We start from the raw sequence: 17,889 nt of genomic DNA on the forward strand, positions 1-17,889 counted from the left end.
TGGAACTAGGCCCCCTTGTCTTGCGATAACGTTTCTCAAGGTTGCTCGTTCAGAGAAGCATGCATGTGTAAACGATGATGACGTTTTTTTTCTTTTGTTTTTAATGCGACACATTTTGTTGCGTGTACTGGATCGTAGCAGATACGGCCAAGCGTTTGGCCCGCAACGCTAGAAATGTCGCTATTTTAACTCCGATGGCGATAAGACCACTGCATAGCAGTATTATCTCTAGGGTTTTCCGTTGAGAACCTTAAATAAATAATATTATTTCTTTACTCTTCGTTTGAGATGTCAAATTTGTTTTTTTTCTCGAAATTTTTGCTTACCAAAGTAATCATCATTTAAGAGCAGTTTGTAGCACGCGTGCACTTGGCCGTATTTGCCTGTATTTGAGATGACGTCCCCCGCTAATTTGTTGGCGATTCCAAACACGGTGTCGGTGAAATCACCCAACGTGTCCTTCTGAGCGGGTATGTTATCCGGTTTGAATGTGTCCAGGATGCCATTTAATGGGTTGGCTCCAGGTCCGTGGTGGAAGTACTGCAAACTGTGCAGTTGATAGATGACTCCTGAAGCCACTCCGACTTGCACGAGTGAAGCCATCAGAGTCATAGCACAAATAACGAGCATCCAATCACTCCTTTAAACATTTAAAAAAATTTATTTGAAAGAATCAAAGTCTTAATGAATTAATTACTTTTTGGCCTTTTTACGGCTGGCGATCACAAGAAGAGAGATGGCTGTTATGATTAGTAGTAAACCATTCCAAAGGCCAACCCCCATCTTAGAGTAAGCACAATCATCGTGATTGGCTATAATCACTGCCTGTAGAAACACAACATTAGTAAAGAACCGCCAAATGAATGCGTTAAGTGGTGAAGGTGTTTACCTGAACAATGATGCTGATCAAGCCCGTAATGAAATCCAAACAAGAGAAAATCGTTAGCAAAATCATGGACATCTTACAAGACGGTTGTGAAGCGCACACTGCTCGTCGTATTGTGAAAATGCCTAGATGCAATAGCTGATTAACACCCTTTCCAAATTTCATTCTCTACCTTATATACAGTTTTCGCTCCAAATAACAGACAGGGTTGCAATCAACCGCAAATCTAGCCCCTCCTACAATTATGGATGTGGCTGGAAGACTCACGTTTCCGTTTCGTAGGGCGTGTTTCGCAACCTGTTACGTTCCATACACCACACCATGTATGTGCATAAAAACAACTGAATTAAAGGCTAATCCCTTGATCTCTCCTTAAGAAATTAGGCAACATTAAACGTTCCGTGTCCACCTTTATATTTGCACGAAATAGGCAAAGATGCGCCCAGATTTAAGCGATGTAAATAATTCGAATTTCTCAGCGAATGTTTGTCAATATCTGTTGAAATTTCGATTTGAAAGCAAATCGGACGAAACAGTTTCTTCGTACGACACGAGCTTTTCCAAATGTAGAAACATTATAGATAGGGAATTGACGAAAATCGATGCAAGACCACATCCGAATAGGGTGCCCTCCAATACCTTCAACGACTTGAATTCATCTGTTTTAGAAGATATACAAAAAGAATAACCTAAAAGAAAATGTGGCCATTTGCGAGCGTAACATTGTTCGTAAAAAATTGCGGTTTACCTAGTTGAGACCATCCGAAGGCCGTTTGAGGTGCCGGAGATTCCGATAAGAGCCCGTAGAAAGTTCCAGCCGCAATCCCGATGGTAAAAATTCCGGCCAAGAGCGTTGCGATGCAGAGAAAAATACCAGCCATGTACCTATTCTTATTATTTTAAGGATAGAGAGAAAGAAAGGACAGTTTCGTTTTCGCTTCGCCTATCAAACTTGTGTGTTAAGTGTGCGAACATTTGTTGGGGTTTGCACAAAAACTTGCGCTTCAAGCAGAGTAACATGCTGGTCCCGTTACATGCCAGCAGTAAAGCAGTCCATATTCCCACCGCGGTGTATTGAGAGTAGGTTTTAACTTGAAGGTTTTTGTAGTTACTGAGAATCATAGACTTCAAAAAGGAGTACCATAGTTACTAACTGGCGAGAAGATTATGTTCTTATGTAGAAATAAAGAAGAACACCTGTACGAATAGAACGATGAGGGCCAAAATGAGGTTACAAGCCGAACAGATGCGTAGTGGAATCGACATCTTTTTCCACTGTCGACTGGCACAATGACACTACGCACATTGTAATCTTTGTTGTAACGGAAACCAAATGTATTTTTACTATAACACGCGTTGAATAGAGAAAGGATGCGGTTTTCTGACGTAGCCTGTCATTTTTGCATTGGATCCCGTTATGCGTAGTAATTCACTCGAATCCGTATTCGTTTAAAGAAAGCAAATCAAACGAGTTGATAACGTTTTAGAAAATTCAAAGACGGTCGTAATCTGCAAGATATGGCACGATGATGTAATTCACGTCCCACACGCTGATGAACAATAGTATTTCTTTTCGAAGCGAGACGTCATCGTTTTCTACGATGAAAAAGATTGATTGCAAAATATGTATGCTATCTAACGTGTATGGAGTTATGCATGCAGCTGTTGTGTTTGTACAGTGCATTGCAATGTTTGTCCTTTGCGAAAAGTGCAATGCGCCTTTCTTCTTTTCTGCAAATAATGCCAAATTTCCTTTCGCTCTCCCTTTGCTTGATATCCTTGGCCCCGTTTTCTAGCCAGCGTTTTTAATACTTGATGATTACGTTGGTGCCAAATTTTAATTTGACCGTCGTGTTTCTATTGGAAATCGCATTTACTTTTCCTTGAAGAAAGGAAGTAAAGATAACTGCAGGCTAATGACATCTCGAGGCACTAATTGCCACTTTTGTTCAAGCAGGGTGTGGCTTATTCGAAAAGGAAAATGTATTGTCATTGTGTATGATGTATTATGATATTCCGGACAACCCAGATGATAGGTGTAAAAGGTACAAACACTATGGTAAACAGAATTTTCATGGGAGTGCGTACGTGAACGAAAAATAGTTTATTTTGGAAGATTTGGAATTTGTTTCTTCCGTTTTTGTAAATTTTGGGACGTTTGTATTGAAATTTGTGTATCAGTTTTGGTTTTCTCAGTTGTAACAGTAGCAAGAAATGAAACTGAGAGCTCCGTTGATGACGCATGCAAAGCAACCACCGAAAAGCATCACTCCATCGAGTGCGTGTTGCACTGTACCTGTATTTTTAAACGTATTAAATTGGTGAATGAACTATGGCGTCATGCTTTGAAGTTACTTACAATGGTCTTTGGGAATATACCGATAGAGGCAATACCAATCTTCCTCAATTGCTTCAATATTAGCAGCCATGACGCCAATCAGTGCGATTGAACAAAAGAATGAGATCAAAGCTGTGGCCACCTCCCATTGGTTGCTGTAATTAAAGTTAAGTTAACTCTAACGCAATTGCTATACATTTGAAAACAAATCAATTAAATTGACGTACTAAACACGCTCCAATTTTCCTTTGTGGGCTGATCGCCAGAAGACAATGCCCGTAATCATGAAGCTGATTCCAGCCCAAATTCCTGCTGCCACCTTTTCTAAATCGCCCGTTTCTGGATTTGACGAGTAGCGGACCAAAGTACTTATCTGTTGAAACGCATATGAGAGTTACGTGAACCCCCCTTTTTTTAAGTAGGGAAGTACAAATTAGGTTTAAGTTAAGTTACCTGGAAGATAATGACTACAACAGCTGTGCAAATGTCCAAGAAAGCTAAACTCTTGATTATGAAATTTGCCATTTTCGTTGTCAAATGCTTTTTGCACTTTTTTTTGTGTATATGCCTCGGAAAACGATGACGAAACACAGAACGACGAACAAACTATTAACGAACGAACTGACAAATTAACTACCAACTGCCGTTTTTGTCTTGCATTCTTATCTCACTTTTTTCGAGTCAGATAAGCTTGTCCGATAACTTGTTGAGGGTTTTTTAAGATAGGAACGGCAGTATTGCGTGTAAGCTGTCGTTCAACCCCTCTCTTGGTTTCAAATGCTTAACGTCATAAAATAGCATGAACTCCACGTTACCATTGGATCAAACTCTCCCCAAAATGATGAAATTTCCGAGTATAGTTGTATTATCTGCATCACATCCTACGTACGAAAGCAATCACCATAAGGTATTGTGTTTGACTTTGTGTAAAAGAAAAGTTTTTCGTAACGTGATTGTCCTCGGGTTCGATTTCAGAAATTGTCGACCCATCAACATATGTTAGTTTACATTTTATTTTATTGGTGTGTGTTGACTGTAGATACCTTGGACAAGCTTGAACTTGTTTTGACCCCCCTCCCCCGAACTAACGCCCAATTTTCCTTTGTTTCTCTATCCCCTGAGCTAACGCGCAATTTTTCTTTGTTTCCCTTTCCCTTTCTTAATTTAGGTTAGGCCTAATAGGCAGATCATTAGTCAGTCGCATGGCAGTTCTCGAACAAAAAGGGTGTCGAATTCTTAATCGATTCCCAACAGAAATATGTTCAAATTGCGCATTTTTCTATTTAATGTTGTTAAAAGTTAACGGTAATTGATCAGAATGTCATATTGCAATGTTACTGTTTGTGCAAAAATGCAGAACATTTCCCCGACTAACGAAGCAAATTTAAAGTTTTTCGCCCAGCAAAAGGTATGATAAGGTGATTAAAGATTGAGTCAACAAATGTGGTTAGTTTATGAAAAGTTTCACGTGTCGTTTGTTCACTTGTACAGTCTGGCAAAGCCTTAAGCACTACTGATAACCAATGATATCTGTGCTCTTGAGTGAATGCTTGTGAAGGTAACTTGCTTTGTTTTAAAACGTCTGTCATGGCTTTGATAAGTTTTGCTTCATTTTAATTTTCTTAATTTCTTCTCTTTACAGGAATGTTATTGCAAAGCATATGCAGCAGAAAGTGATTTAACGACTAGCTGATACGCCATTCCAGCCCTACTTCCCAGCTAGTAGTTCTTTAGCACCGGTTTGGCCATGTCGTACTATTTGGACTCGGGTAACAACACATTTTAATAGACTTCCGCATTATTATGCTCTTTTTATTAGCCTTACATTAGTTACGGTGCCTTTTAAATTCACTGCTTCAGTGAGTAGTAACTATGGGAAACCCAACGCACAATTGGAGGGAGAGATTTCTTAAGGGGGGAAATGAATAGAATATCACACACGTTATCGTACTTATCGGGACATTTGGCGCGAAATTAAGGCTGGGCTTACGACCGATGTTTGTCACAGCTTTCATAGCTTGCATAGTACAGACACACACGCTTGAACGCGTTCCAGTCCGTGCCAGCCATTTAGATCGATGCCTAAGGGTGCGTTGGTTTTTTCTTATGTCTGCCTACAGCGAACGCCATCACAACCCTCTGGTTTTTTGTTTTCTAGTTTTTTTTTTTAAATCTAGCATCCGTAGCTGCGGGGTCACGAAAGCCACGTATACCGGATGCTTTTGGAAGCGAATGTTTTTTGTTTTTTTTTATTGGTCAAAACTAAAAATTATTTGTTTCCTTTATTGTTTGATTCAAGTATCAAATGATATCCTGAATTGTGCTTTATTGTTTGATACCGTTAACAGAAACATTTCGACAGGGAAGTTCAGGAAATAATGCCCTGCATTAGAATTCATTTTTTTTTTGCATTTTTTGGATGGAACTGTTGAGGTTGTTTTTTCTATTTATTTTCGGGGACTGTTGAAGGCGTAGTCTTGGATTCAGCAAAAAATGGGATGCGGGTCACGGATAGGGTAAACGAAAAAGAAACGAGGATCACATTCTGTGTTTGACTTGACCGTTTGTCTTGCTGTTCGGTTTCAGTTTTGGGGTGATAGAGGAGATTTGTTTGTTTAGAACCTGTTTTCTGAATCAGTTTTTGTTTTATACGGCATAATCATCGTGGTATTCTGAACACGAAGGTTGTGTTCTGGATCGGTTGGCCCTTAGGGTCACTAAGTGTACGTATATAGAACAGGCTCATATTCCGGTTGTCTTCTGACTGCTCATTTCAGAGCAATCTGGGCTCACACAGGTGGGAGGAGTTTCTCACGTACGTTTTAGAACTCCCATCCATTCCGTTTTCAGTCTTTTCTTGTGGTAGTTTGCTAGCAGCAGCATACGGTAACCGTTCCCACAACCGTTGTTGCGGGATTTAGTCTTGAGCCTAAAAGAGGTTAATTTTATTGTATAATTTTCTACGGTGCAGTTAAACGTGAATATCCATCCTTAAGGATTTTCGTTTTCCATTATAAGGGTAGAGGTTTATCGCTTTATCATTTGTTTTTACGAAAACTTTGTGAGTAGATTTTACTTTTGTACCTACTGATGTAATTCAATTAATATTCCTCGAATGCAATTGAACAACCCTGTTGGCAATGTTGCGTTTTTTATGGCAGGAAAGAGCATCACGATGATGGATGGGTGTAACTTTTCCGGGGTCACTAGCCTCTCGTTGTATCTTAAAAAGCACGACTCAAATTTGGCTCTGCCGAATTGATTTGAACAGAAATTTACATGATTGTATTGGCCTATATTTTTAGGGATCGTCTGCGCTGTATGTCTCCAAAGTTTCGTCGCTTAAATTCTTAGAATGTCCACAAATTGTCTTGTTGGGGACAAGCTTGATAGGAGCATTAATCACACTGTTAACCGATGCAGCCAACAATAGCTAGCGCGCGCATAGCTACAAAAGGGTCAGTGACCGATAGTTAACGGCGTATAAACAGACAACAAAGATGGATTTAGTTTATAGCCTAAAATATAGAATCCCGTATCGCTGCACTTTGGAAAATCGAAAACCAACATATTATGTTGGTCTAGTTCCTTTATTGAATGTTTTATTTATGGTAATGAATCATCTTGTTGACTTGAGTTTTGGATCTAAAAATGCATATCACGCGGAAAGGCTGACGAAACTGCCGAGTCATTGTACAAAAAAAAGAAGGAAAAGCTATTGGATATCTATTTATTAATCAATTTTAGTAAGACAGTTCGTGTAAGCACTAACAATAGAATGGCTATACTAAGCTGACACAACTGAATACAATTCTGTTTTCTAGCAACCGTAACGGTAATAATAAGAAGAATGAAGGTTTCCTCGTAAACGTCGGGCATGAGATTGTAACTAAAATCGTGAATTGAAGGTTCATTCTTTGAACGTTATTGTTTAGCTTTGCCCGTTAGTTAGCCATGAACTGACAAATGTGATAACAGATTGTTTTATTCCATCGCAGATCATTCGACAAAAGGCCATGTAAAGAGACATGCAGCCGACAGTGTTCCTGATATTCGCCCTTTGGATCCAACCAATCGTTTGCACAGATCGCACCTCTTCGTTTGCACTATTCAATTCTTACATACGTGGCCACTTGGATGGAAGGGTAGAAGATGTTCACGTAAGCCATCAACGCTATTAACACACTTTTATTCACTTAAAGTTTAATTGCCTTATGTGTTCTTAATAGAATCTATTACCAGAATACGATTTCATTGTCGTTGGAGGGGGTTCGGCTGGGGCAGTACTTGCATCAAGGCTCTCAGATATAGGTATTGCATGTTAAAAAATTGTAATAAAAATAAGTTGTTGCACTCAATTTTTAATTACTACTCGTGTTCTTTTTGCTTGGCCATTTGTGTCAATCATGACAGCCGGATGGACAGTCCTGTTGCTAGAAGCTGGAGGTTTGGAGACCATCACTTCCGACATCCCTGGCCTTGCCAAGTTCCTTCAGTTAACTGACATCGACTGGCAATATCAAACAGAGCCGCAACCAGGTCAATGTTTGGCTTTAAAAGATGAACGGTAACAGTCATTCTGCAAATTTTTAAATTTCACATTTTATGGTAGACAAATACTATAACATTCAAAACAGGTGCAATTGGCCGCGTGGGAAAGTTCTGGGTGGTTCGTCCGTATTGAATTACATGTTGTACGTACGTGGTAATAAACGTGATTACGATGGCTGGGCGAAGGTGGGCAATTACGGCTGGTCGTGGAAGGATGTCCTTCCGTACTTCATCAAATCGGAAGACAATCGCAATCCTTATTTGGCAAGGAATAAAGAATACCATGGAACTGGCGGATATCTGACCGTACAAGAAGCTCCATTCCACACTCCACTTTCAGCTGCATTTGTCCAGGCAGGCGTCGAATTGGGTAAGCTTTTCATTCCATATTATTATTAAGGAGTTAATCTAAATCTGCGTCAAAAATTTGCTATTTATCATTACTTTTTATTTTTTTACATCTAATAGTTATGGATTTAAAACAAAAGTTGTGATAACCTGTTTATAATTTTTAAGTGGGGTCCGTGCCTTTCCACCTTTTGCAATTGTTAATTCGGTTACAGCGCTTGAGGCTAAAGAGTGCAATCAGCGGTGGCCTGTTGAGTTTACTAGTATTTTTTCACAAACAGGTTACGAAAACCGAGACTGCAATGGAGAAATCCAAACAGGTTTCATGGTACATTTCTACATCTTTTAAAGAGTTCATGTTGTTACTAAGTAATTTTGATTACATCTGAATGCATAGATTCCTCAGGGAACAGTGCGTGATGGAAGTCGATGTTCAACGGCCAAAGCTTTTCTGCGTCCAGTCCGCAAGCGGAAGAATCTGCACGTCGCTCTATGGGCTCATGTGCATCGCGTTTTGATCGACGATCAGAAACGAGCTTACGGAGTTGTTTTTGAACGTGATGGAAGGATCCAAAGGATTCGAGCACGTAAAGAAGTCATCCTGTCAGCCGGCGCTATCGGTAGCCCACAGCTGATGCTGTTGAGCGGAGTAGGTGACCCGACCCACCTACAACAGGTGGGTATTTCTGTCAAACATAGCCTTCCGGGTGTTGGCCAGAACCTGCAAGACCACATTTCTGGCAGAGGAATGGTTTACCTGATTAACGAAACTGTTTCATACGTCGAGACGCGTTTTATCAACATACCGTCTGTTTTGAATTATGTCAGAAATAGAGGACCGCTGACTGCCCTGAGTGGCACAGAAGGTCTTGCATGGGTAAAAACCAAATATGCTGATCCTAAGTGAGTAGAAGTCATGTAAAAAAAAATATTTGTTCAACAAAATTTAATACAGAATTTTTATTTTCCAGTGACGATTATCCCGATATGCAGCTTCAGTTTATCGCTGGCTCACCTATTGCGGATGGCGGCGTAACACTGAAGGCAAATGATAACGTCAAAGATTCAGTGTAAGATCGAAATCATATTTATCGCTTGATTAAAAGAACTAAATAATGGATGTTCTTTAAATCATGTATTACAGCTGGAAGGAGTATTACGAGCCTATTGCATATCGTGACAGTTGGCAACCCATTCCTATAGTGTTACGACCCAGATCTAAGGGCTATCTTCTACTGCGCTCTAGCGACCCATATGATAAGCCGCTCATTTATGCCAACTACTTTGCAGACGAATATGACTTGAAAGTGATGATAGAAGGCATGAAAATTGGGCTGGCATTGAGCAAGACGAAGGCATTCCAGCGCTTTGACTCGCGCCTGTATGACAAACCGTTCCCTGGGTGTGAAACTTTGCCATTGTGGACTGACCAATACTGGGAGTGCTTCTTACGCCACTATTCTACCACGCTTTATCACCAAGCTGGCACCTGCAAAATGGGAAATAGTTCAGACCCTACGGCTGTCGTTGATCCTGAACTACGCGTTTACGGCATGCAAGGATTGCGCGTTGTGGACGCTTCTATTATGCCGGATGTCGTATCTGGAAACACCAACGCACCAGTCGTAATAATTTTTTGAAAATTTATCGTGACATGGGACGTAAACAATGCAAGTATTTCATTTTTATTTTATTTATTTATTTTTTTACAGATCATGATAGCGGAGAAAGCGGCTGATCTCATCAAGGAATTTTGGTTGAAAAGATCAGAATCACCTAATGATATTGAATCTGGGCATCTTGATTAAATCATTTTATTTATATCTCTCAGTCAATAGTTTTGGTTCGGTATGCATGATTTATTCTTGTGTTGCACGTTAGTGTGCCCATAAGAATAAGCTCACTCCCAGCAAACCGCGTTGGCTAATCGTGCATAGCGAATCATTTTGTTTAAATAGCCCCTCTGATTAAAATTTTCATTGATCCATACTGTCAACTTGCAGGGAATTTCATCTTAGTAACATTTCAGTCACACAGTCCTGTCAATAGTTTGTTTTCTCTATTGAAATGTTGGCAGCTGTCCGTTTGTCGAATCGTTAAGTTGTATCCTACGACGATAAGACTTAACGTTTGTAACACATGATCAAAGGAAAGCAGAGTTTGCAAATCTATAATTGCCAAATTGCATTTGCAAACTTTCTTCCTTTTTTTTTTTACCAATAAAGAAATCGAATGCCGTGAAACGGAGGATCGCGTGTCAGATAAGGCCTTAAGGATGAAATAATGGCGTTATACTCCCCAAATAAAAGCGTGGGAACGCGTCAACCCATTCCGTTGGTGATGCATAGAACTTTCGATAAGCAAGCAATTTGAATGTTTCAGCGCAAAGCCATCCCATGCGAAAAACGAGTAAAAAGAACTTTCGTTCCTACTACGTTTTTGAGATCTCTTGTTCACCACGTCAAAATTATGGAAGAAGCCTTTCCTTATTTTTTCTAAATTGCATGTTCACGCTTTGGGAGAATCTAGGCCTGTAAGTCACGAAGTGATTTGATTGGGGGGGGGGGGAGTTCCTCGTCGGAACACTTGCAAGTTATGATGAGGAAAACAAAATTTTGTTTTCTTGTAGAAATGATGGTCTCTGACTTTTAATTTCCATCATTTGTCATTTAGACTTGGCGTTAACGTGTGTTTAACACAAAATTCTATTTACATTTCCCTTCTGGCCAGGTGCCATTAACAATCCGTCGTCTATACTTTCGATACCTGAGTTGGCCTGCTAGTGTGATAGTAAAAAACTTTCTCTCGCTTTTGAGATTCTAACCGTTTTCATTTCTAAGATATCCCGCCTTTTGAGTCATTCCTTATCGTCGTGAAAGAGGTGCTTTGCCATTTTTGCCTACGTTTGCTAACTGCGATTTGCAACAGCGCCAAAGGCTTTATTTGGAGATGTTACGTAACCGGTCGAAATTAATAGCTCGTAATGAATGACGGCAGAACCTTGAAAGTAAAACGTGCCGACTTCTCATCACATTTTTCTCTTTTGTTACCAAAATTAATTGTTCGTAATTAGGCTTCCGAATGATCGAAACGTAATTTTCCGTTAGAAATCGTATGACACTTTTTGTGTGTAAAAGGTCTGGCTCACTTTCTCGTAGAGCCTTTTATCTTTGATGTAGGTCTCGTGACCTCTTTCGCCGTTGATAACAACACTTCACAAGGGAAAACAGAGTGTAGGAAAATCCTCAGGTTGTCGTATAACCTCAGCACACACAACTGCGGAAATGGCTTAAAATTTCTGTTTTGCTTTCTTAAAAATTTGAATATGCTAAAATATTTGTTATTTATCATATAACATTTGATTTTCCTTTCTAGTTAGCCTATATAAAAATGAAAACGTTTTGCAATAGGCTGTAAAAATATTTCAGGTCCGTCTACAGTTTAATCTCAGCCCTTTTCCTTCAGGTAAGGAAAAGGGCGAGATAACACGCGGGTACGTCAGGGACCTACAGGTAACTACTCTAACCCCTTCTATTTTTCCCCTGAAGGAATTAAAGATTCGTTTCCATTGGGCTGATTCTCCTCAGTTGTACGCAGGCCCCAATGACCTAGACAGCGTGTGTTGCATTCATCCCTTTTCTCTTACTATTTTTTTTTATCCTTGAAATCTTTTAGCTATTCACAGTGCCGCTCCTCACGTGTGTGTCGCAGCCCAGTACCGAATCGGTCGCGCGGCCAGGAGAGAAAGTTGATTTGATCCCCATGGTGATCTTCCCTGTGAGCCTCAGTTGCTGCCTAAAAAAAAAAAATACGTAACGAAAATTTTTTCGACCGGGGCTCCTTCCAGTCGTAGTTTGAACGCAGTCGCGATCGGAAGGGTACGGGAGTCTTCTACCAATTTTTTCATGCAGTTTGAAATCCCAAGTAAGTCTTGTTTACAGTTATTCTGTTATATGGTTTGAAATATTTTGTCTCGAAATGAATCGGAATTAAAACAAGGAAGGTACTAGGGAAAAAATGGAGCGAGATAAACAAGTGGCGACAGATGCGTGTGATTTCAGTCCCGCCGACAGTTCGTCTACCAATAAGTCCGCCGCAATCCTTGTTTAACGGTGTTCTCTATTTACAGTATGTCTAGGTCCTAGGGTTGTTTAATTGCATTCCTTCATCTATCACGCGGAGAAATTATTCAAAAACTAGGCCGTTTGAATGTTATGCATTGTTATTAGAACGTGAAAGAAATGCCCAAGAATTCATGGAACAAAAGGAAAGAAATCATTCGTCAACCGGATCACTTTTTTCTTCTTGTCTAATGTAATTAAAATTGTCTAAATTGAAATTCTAGAGTGCGCTATGATTGACGAATTCCTTCCGGATACACTCGCGTTTAACTGGTGATTCCGAACCGTAGCGCGACCTGCAGCCATTATAGGAGTCTTTCATAAAAGGGAAACGTAGGCTGGGGCGGATGAGCAAACTTAGTCTGTCGGAGCGTGAACTAAAATACTAAATATATGCTTAAAGTGACCTAAAAAAAAAAAGGAAAAGAAAAACCGTTTTTCTCGCTCGTAATCATGGGTCTTGGTCAACATTAAAAAAAATGGTCTACGTGGTGATGTACGGTAAGACACACTCCCGTGTTTTGTTCGTGAATTGACTCACGCACGCCAACCGTCTGTCTTTAGAGTGCCTTTCGTTGTTTCATCATTTTTTATATTTTTTTTTTGTGGTTGACTAATGTTTTTGCTTTCTGTCATCGTCAAGTACGTCTGTTTTTTTTTTCCAATTCGCGGACACGGCGTAACGACATGTCCGTCTGAGAATTTTTCTCAAGTTATTAGAGGACCTGATGTTACTTGTCTGCGTGTGGTGGCCATGTAACTTCATTAATCACGCAGAGCTATCACCGTCGGATTAGACAGTTGGGCGATGAGCGTAGCGCACTCGGGATAAAGACCATTACGGGGCAAAAGATTCATTTGAAAGAAAAGGTTGTAATGATAAAAGGAGGCGTGAATGGACTATCCTCCGGCGGAGAAACTGTTGCTCTTGACTTTCTCTCCGGAGAAGGCCATCCTCAACCGGCGAGACGAAGGACGTTTTCCCCACATGAGATTCTCCTAAAAATATACATGTGGGTCAAACGGATCATTACGAAACATTTCTCCATATTGAACTCTAACCATCCTTTTATCTTAAAACGTTTTGTTTGTTTGCTTCTTTTTGCTAGAGGGACATGAAGAAACCATGAAACACTTAGTCAACAGAAGAATGTCCATACGACGCTTGCTTTTGCCGTTGTTCTTGCTCATGTCATCTGGTCATTTTCTTGCATCCAGTAACGCCTTTGCTTGGGGTAAAGATGATCCGGAAGGACGGGTGAAAAATGCCAGAGTAAGCTACAATTAAAGTTTGATTGCCCCCAAATAATAATAATTTTATTATTATTTTATTTTCATTGATTTCCGCGTAGAAATACCTGACCGAATACGATTTTATTGTTGTGGGAGCTGGATCAGCCGGAGCTGTGATTGCTTCGCGATTGTCCGAGATCGGAGACTGGACTGTGCTGTTATTAGAAGCCGGAGGTGATGAAACAATTTGGTCGGACGTACCTGGCGCTGCCAAATATCAACAGTTAACTGAAATGGATTGGCAGTACCAAACAGAGCCGCAACCAGGCCAATGCCTGGGTTTGAAAGAACACAGGTATGACACAGTAACATTCTGCCACGAGAAAAATTCCCGCATACTGGTTAACCATCGACGTCTACGTGACGGTCACATCGATTGCAAACTCTCCCTTTTCCCGTGATTAGCTTGCTTTTAATTTTTGTTTGCATATCCATTTTTGGACCGTAGATGCAACTGGCCACGAGGCAAAGTACTAGGTGGCTCGTCCGTCCTCAATTATATGCTGTACGTGCGTGGTAACCGACGGGACTATGACAGTTGGTCGGCCATGGGCAACTACGGATGGTCCTACGAAGAAGTTTTGCCCTACTTTATCAAGTCGGAGGACAACCGCAATCCTTACTTTGCCCAGAGCCCGTACCATGGTGTTGGCGGACTGCTAACTATCCAAGAGGCCCCTTATCACACACCGTTAGCCTCTGCATTTCTAGAAGCTGGCATTGAATTAGGTATGTTTTTGAACATTACTTCTCCCTGCGGTAAAAAAAAAAAACGTTCCGTTTTTTACGGATTACGAATGTGCCTTTCATCATCGTGTAGAATTTGATTGACGGATAAGATTATACTTGTAGGTTACGAAAATCGGGACTGTAACGGCGAATACCAGACGGGCTTCATGGTACGATTAAGAGACATTCACCATGTTCTTATAAGTTATTTGTGTTTATCTTTTATTTTCAGATTCCGCAGGGGACGATACGAAGAGGGAGTCGTTGTTCGGCAGCCAAGGCATTTCTACGGCCGGTTCGTCATCGTCCGAATTTGCATGTAGCTATGCAAGCTCACGTGCATCGTATTCTAATTGATCCTCATCTTCGGCGAGCCGAGGGCGTAGTTTTCCAGCGCAAGAGAAAAATCTTTCAAATTATGGCTCGTAAAGAAGTGATCCTGGCAGCTGGAGCTATTGGCAGTCCTCATTTGCTGCTTCTCAGTGGCATCGGAGACGCTCGTCATTTGCAACAAGTGGGTGTTCCCGTCGTCCATCACTTGCCCGGCGTTGGCCGCAATCTTCAGGACCATATCTCCGGCCGGGGAATGGTCTACTTAATTAACGAGACTGTCTCATTAGTCGAGCCTCGTTTTTTCAATCTACCGTCTTTGCTCAAGTACAAACGGTCACTAGATGGCCCGTGGACTGCCCTCAGTGGTACTGAGGGACTTGCATGGGTCAATACCAAATATGCTGACCCAAAGTATGTTTTGTTTTCTCTCGTACTCTACGCACTCGTGTTTTTAATTGTGTCTTTTTTTATTATTTTGAAATGCAGTGACGATTTCCCCGACATGCAACTACAGTTTATCGCTGGTTCGCCAATCTCAGATGGCGGCAAGACATTGCGACATAACGATGGCATACGAGATGATATCTGGGACGAGTATTACGAACCCATTTCGTTGGAAGATACTTGGCAACCCATTCCCATAGTGCTACGACCCAGATCCAAGGGCTATCTTCTACTGAATTCAGACGACCCATATGATAAACCGCTAATTTACGCCAATTACTTTCAAGACGAATATGATTTGAAAGTGATGATTGAAGGCATGAAAATCGGTCTGGCGCTAAGCCAAACAAGCGCTTTTCAGCGTTTCGGTTCGCGCTTTTACGACAAGCCGTTCCCTGGATGCCAACATTTACCGTTATTTACGGATGATTACTGGGGATGTTTCTTACGCCATTATTCAACCACACTCTACCATCAAGCTGGCACCTGTAAAATGGGCAATAGCTCAGATCCTACGGCTGTAGTTGATCCTGAATTACGCGTTTACGGGATAGCAGGATTACGCGTTGTGGACGCCTCCATTATGCCAAACGTCGTTTCAGGAAATACCAACGCACCAGTCGTAATAACTTTCAGAAAATTTTCGCATGCCTTGAATTCATAAACGAAATGTTAATATTTTTTGTTTTTTGTTGTTGTTTTTTTCAGATCATGATAGCAGAGAAAGCTGCTGATCTCATTAAGCGTTCGTGGCTGGGCTACGCAGGATAACGACTGCCACCTTACAAGGAAATCTTGGGAAAGAAAAAGAAAAACTCGTAACTTCAAACTTACGCGATAAAACTTCACATCACTCTGACGAGTGTCCTGTTTTTTAAGTATTTATAGCAATAATTCTACTAAAAATTTTATGTTGTACATATTTCAAATCAAGAAATAGAATTTTATGTATTTAAAAATTCGTGAATTTAGGATGAAATTAATTCATCAACAATTTATAAGTTGGTGTGTAGGAACTTTCGTGTAAGAGGTAAGCCTAGGAACTTTGGTTTGCTGAGCAGTAAAAGGAACATAATTAAACCATTTAAACATAGGTCTCATTCTCTTCACATTCGTCTTCTCATTAAATGTTTCCAGTATCTTTTGCTTGCTGTTCCATGATCTGCAAAACGATTGATTGGAAATCAGCTTTCTTCGTTGAAACAAGTTATTCTTAAAATGCTACCACTTACGCTGAGTGCTGGTGTTTCTATCCCGATCCAAAACTGCTTGTATTCGGCCACAACCGTGGCTCTGGAAATAAAAGGTGAATATTTTTTTACATAATCATACTGTTGGATTTTGATAGATTGTGCAGGCATTCTTACACAAAGTAGAATTTGCCCTCGAAATTAGCAGGCGGGTTCCAAACGAAAGTTACGAAACGTTTGGGCAGATTGAGGTTATGTGTTGCAGCATTCTGAAACCAGCACAATAACACAACTTAAAAACGGATGAGATTTTTAAAAAGGATACCTAAGAAGTCGTAATGCTTACATTAGCTCCATCAGGGCAGTTGATCAAATGAGCGATACGGTTGTCTACTACTGGTTCAAAAGAACCAAGGATAGCATCCGCCCTGTCGCCAGTTAGCGAACGAGCTTGGATAAAAAAGCCCTTGAACGTCGCGCCGTGTTTTGCAAACAGCGTCACTGTTCAAATGCAATTAATGGAAAAGAAAAAAAGTTCTTTAAGTTGAAGGTTACCATTAAATTGAGTGGTCGTAGTGTTGGTAAGAATAACCGAAGCAGACAAATTGTATGGAGGTGGATCCATCCATTGAGGTAAGTAGTAATCATGCTGTGGAACCATGGATCGGCAATTTTCGACAGGGGTGCCATAGACGAGACTTTGGATTTTGGTAATTTGATCAAGAAGTAAGAAAACAGAGACAGATTTCATTAGTGATGAACGAAACATATCAATTAAAAAAGAAACCAAGGAGAAGCGGCCTCAAGCAGGTTTCAAAGTTTACTATTTGAAAGGTTGTTATTTCATAAGTATTATATACGTAGCGCCGAAAGTTGCTTACGCCAATGTGGACCAAGAAAAAATCGTGTTAAGCAATGGCTGCACCCTCACGCAAGTCTACTTTTGTAAAGAAGAAGAAAGACATTTAAACTCTTGTGAGCCATGTGTATTCTTATTCCAAGGCCGAGGGTTTTTCTTTTCGTTTTACACAACTCCTAAAGTAACAACTCCATTCTGAACAATTGGTTTTTTTTCGTTTCCTATGGCGCAATGGTCAATGTAATCGTATTGATCATTGAAACACTCTTAACGACAAAACTACGTCGGAAAGAAGGTTCAAAAATGTTTAGAAAACTTCGCAAATTGAGGCTAATAGTCTTTGATGAAGATTTTCGTTACTTGCTCTCACGTCATTACGTTTGCATCACCATGGCCCAAGTAATTATATCGTCTGCTCTGGCACATTTGGAGAAAGCAGCAAAGGATTGCTCTTTTTCTTAAAGACATTTGATGTTTTATTGCCAGGTAAAAGCTGTGAGTAAAGTGTATGATGGAAGGTTTTATAGCTAGAGGCTTTTAAAGAAAACAATGTACCCCATACTGTTATGAAAACTTTCATCGCCTTTGACATGAAAAACCTGGTATTACCAATGTCCGTTATGTGCCTTTGTAATTGTTTTGTGAGTAGTCTTGGCAGACCCAGCCATGTACTGATGAGACCAACATTTTCTCTTCCTTGTACCTGCAGATAAATCGCAAAGAGGGCCTAGAATAATGACGCCCATCAAAATTGCATTATTGCGTGAAATCTTCTTGTAACTATCCTAACCACGGTA

General features: G+C 40.4%; 6 protein-coding genes across 9 annotated transcripts; 2 read left to right on the forward strand and 4 right to left on the reverse strand.

The window, feature by feature from the left end:
• Positions 1-85: 85 nt before the first annotated feature.
• Positions 86-1,046, reverse strand: LOC130701525 (uncharacterized). The gene is made up of 4 exons (XM_057523505.2): positions 890-1,046; positions 698-825; positions 327-640; positions 86-249 (listed from the first exon to the last, which is right to left on the reverse strand). The coding sequence occupies exons 1-4, from the start codon at positions 959-961 to the stop codon at positions 101-103; spliced, it is 663 nt and encodes a 220-aa protein (XP_057379488.1). The 5' UTR covers positions 962-1,046; the 3' UTR covers positions 86-100.
• Positions 1,047-1,371: 325 nt separating this feature from the next.
• LOC130701530 (uncharacterized) lies at positions 1,372-2,265 on the reverse strand. 3 transcript variants are annotated; one of them, XR_009004075.2, is made up of 4 exons: positions 2,084-2,265; positions 1,860-2,011; positions 1,635-1,776; positions 1,372-1,575 (listed from the first exon to the last, which is right to left on the reverse strand). XR_009004075.2 is itself a non-coding variant. In XM_057523511.2 (4 exons), exons 1-4 carry the CDS (start codon positions 2,150-2,152, stop codon positions 1,376-1,378), a joined length of 528 nt encoding a protein of 175 aa, XP_057379494.1. In that variant the 5' UTR covers positions 2,153-2,262; the 3' UTR covers positions 1,372-1,375. The 3 variants fall into 3 exon arrangements, 2 of the variants coding, with proteins under 2 accessions (XP_057379494.1, XP_057379493.1); XM_057523511.2 differs by having other exon boundaries at positions 1,372-1,545; positions 1,635-1,771; positions 2,084-2,262; XM_057523510.2 differs by having other exon boundaries at positions 1,635-1,771; positions 2,084-2,260.
• A 607-nt stretch (positions 2,266-2,872) lies between these two features.
• Positions 2,873-3,823, reverse strand: LOC130701534 (uncharacterized). Its single transcript, XM_057523514.2, has 4 exons — positions 3,678-3,823; positions 3,452-3,597; positions 3,246-3,379; positions 2,873-3,182 (listed from the first exon to the last, which is right to left on the reverse strand). The coding sequence occupies exons 1-4, from the start codon at positions 3,747-3,749 to the stop codon at positions 3,079-3,081; spliced, it is 456 nt and encodes a 151-aa protein (XP_057379497.1). The 5' UTR covers positions 3,750-3,823; the 3' UTR covers positions 2,873-3,078.
• Positions 3,824-4,864: 1,041 nt separating this feature from the next.
• LOC130701506 (glucose dehydrogenase [FAD, quinone]-like) lies at positions 4,865-10,436 on the forward strand. The gene is made up of 10 exons (XM_057523477.2): positions 4,865-4,993; positions 7,223-7,384; positions 7,454-7,535; positions 7,638-7,791; positions 7,862-8,145; positions 8,405-8,451; positions 8,521-9,026; positions 9,095-9,193; positions 9,268-9,748; positions 9,836-10,436. The coding sequence occupies exons 2-10, from the start codon at positions 7,253-7,255 to the stop codon at positions 9,929-9,931; spliced, it is 1,881 nt and encodes a 626-aa protein (XP_057379460.1). The 5' UTR covers positions 4,865-4,993; positions 7,223-7,252; the 3' UTR covers positions 9,932-10,436.
• A 1,162-nt stretch (positions 10,437-11,598) lies between these two features.
• LOC130701505 (glucose dehydrogenase [FAD, quinone]-like) lies at positions 11,599-15,970 on the forward strand. 2 transcript variants are annotated; one of them, XM_057523475.2, is made up of 8 exons: positions 11,599-12,047; positions 13,354-13,517; positions 13,597-13,832; positions 13,986-14,266; positions 14,390-14,436; positions 14,499-15,010; positions 15,086-15,665; positions 15,752-15,969. In XM_057523475.2, the coding sequence occupies exons 1-8, from the start codon at positions 12,029-12,031 to the stop codon at positions 15,812-15,814; spliced, it is 1,902 nt and encodes a 633-aa protein (XP_057379458.1). In that variant the 5' UTR covers positions 11,599-12,028; the 3' UTR covers positions 15,815-15,969. The 2 variants fall into 2 exon arrangements, with proteins under 2 accessions (XP_057379458.1, XP_057379459.1); XM_057523476.2 differs by lacking the exon at positions 11,599-12,047 and adding an exon at positions 12,907-13,257 and having other exon boundaries at positions 15,752-15,970.
• Positions 15,971-16,058: 88 nt separating this feature from the next.
• Positions 16,059-17,061, reverse strand: LOC130701529 (putative defense protein Hdd11). The gene is made up of 5 exons (XM_057523509.2): positions 16,789-17,061; positions 16,580-16,734; positions 16,411-16,502; positions 16,276-16,336; positions 16,059-16,205 (listed from the first exon to the last, which is right to left on the reverse strand). The coding sequence occupies exons 1-5, from the start codon at positions 17,000-17,002 to the stop codon at positions 16,167-16,169; spliced, it is 561 nt and encodes a 186-aa protein (XP_057379492.1). The 5' UTR covers positions 17,003-17,061; the 3' UTR covers positions 16,059-16,166.
• Positions 17,062-17,889: the final 828 nt, after the last annotated feature.

Source organism: Daphnia carinata, chromosome 10 (assembly GCF_022539665.2).
Source record: "Daphnia carinata strain CSIRO-1 chromosome 10, CSIRO_AGI_Dcar_HiC_V3, whole genome shotgun sequence".
Taxonomy (NCBI): Eukaryota; Metazoa; Arthropoda; class Branchiopoda; order Diplostraca; family Daphniidae; genus Daphnia; species Daphnia carinata.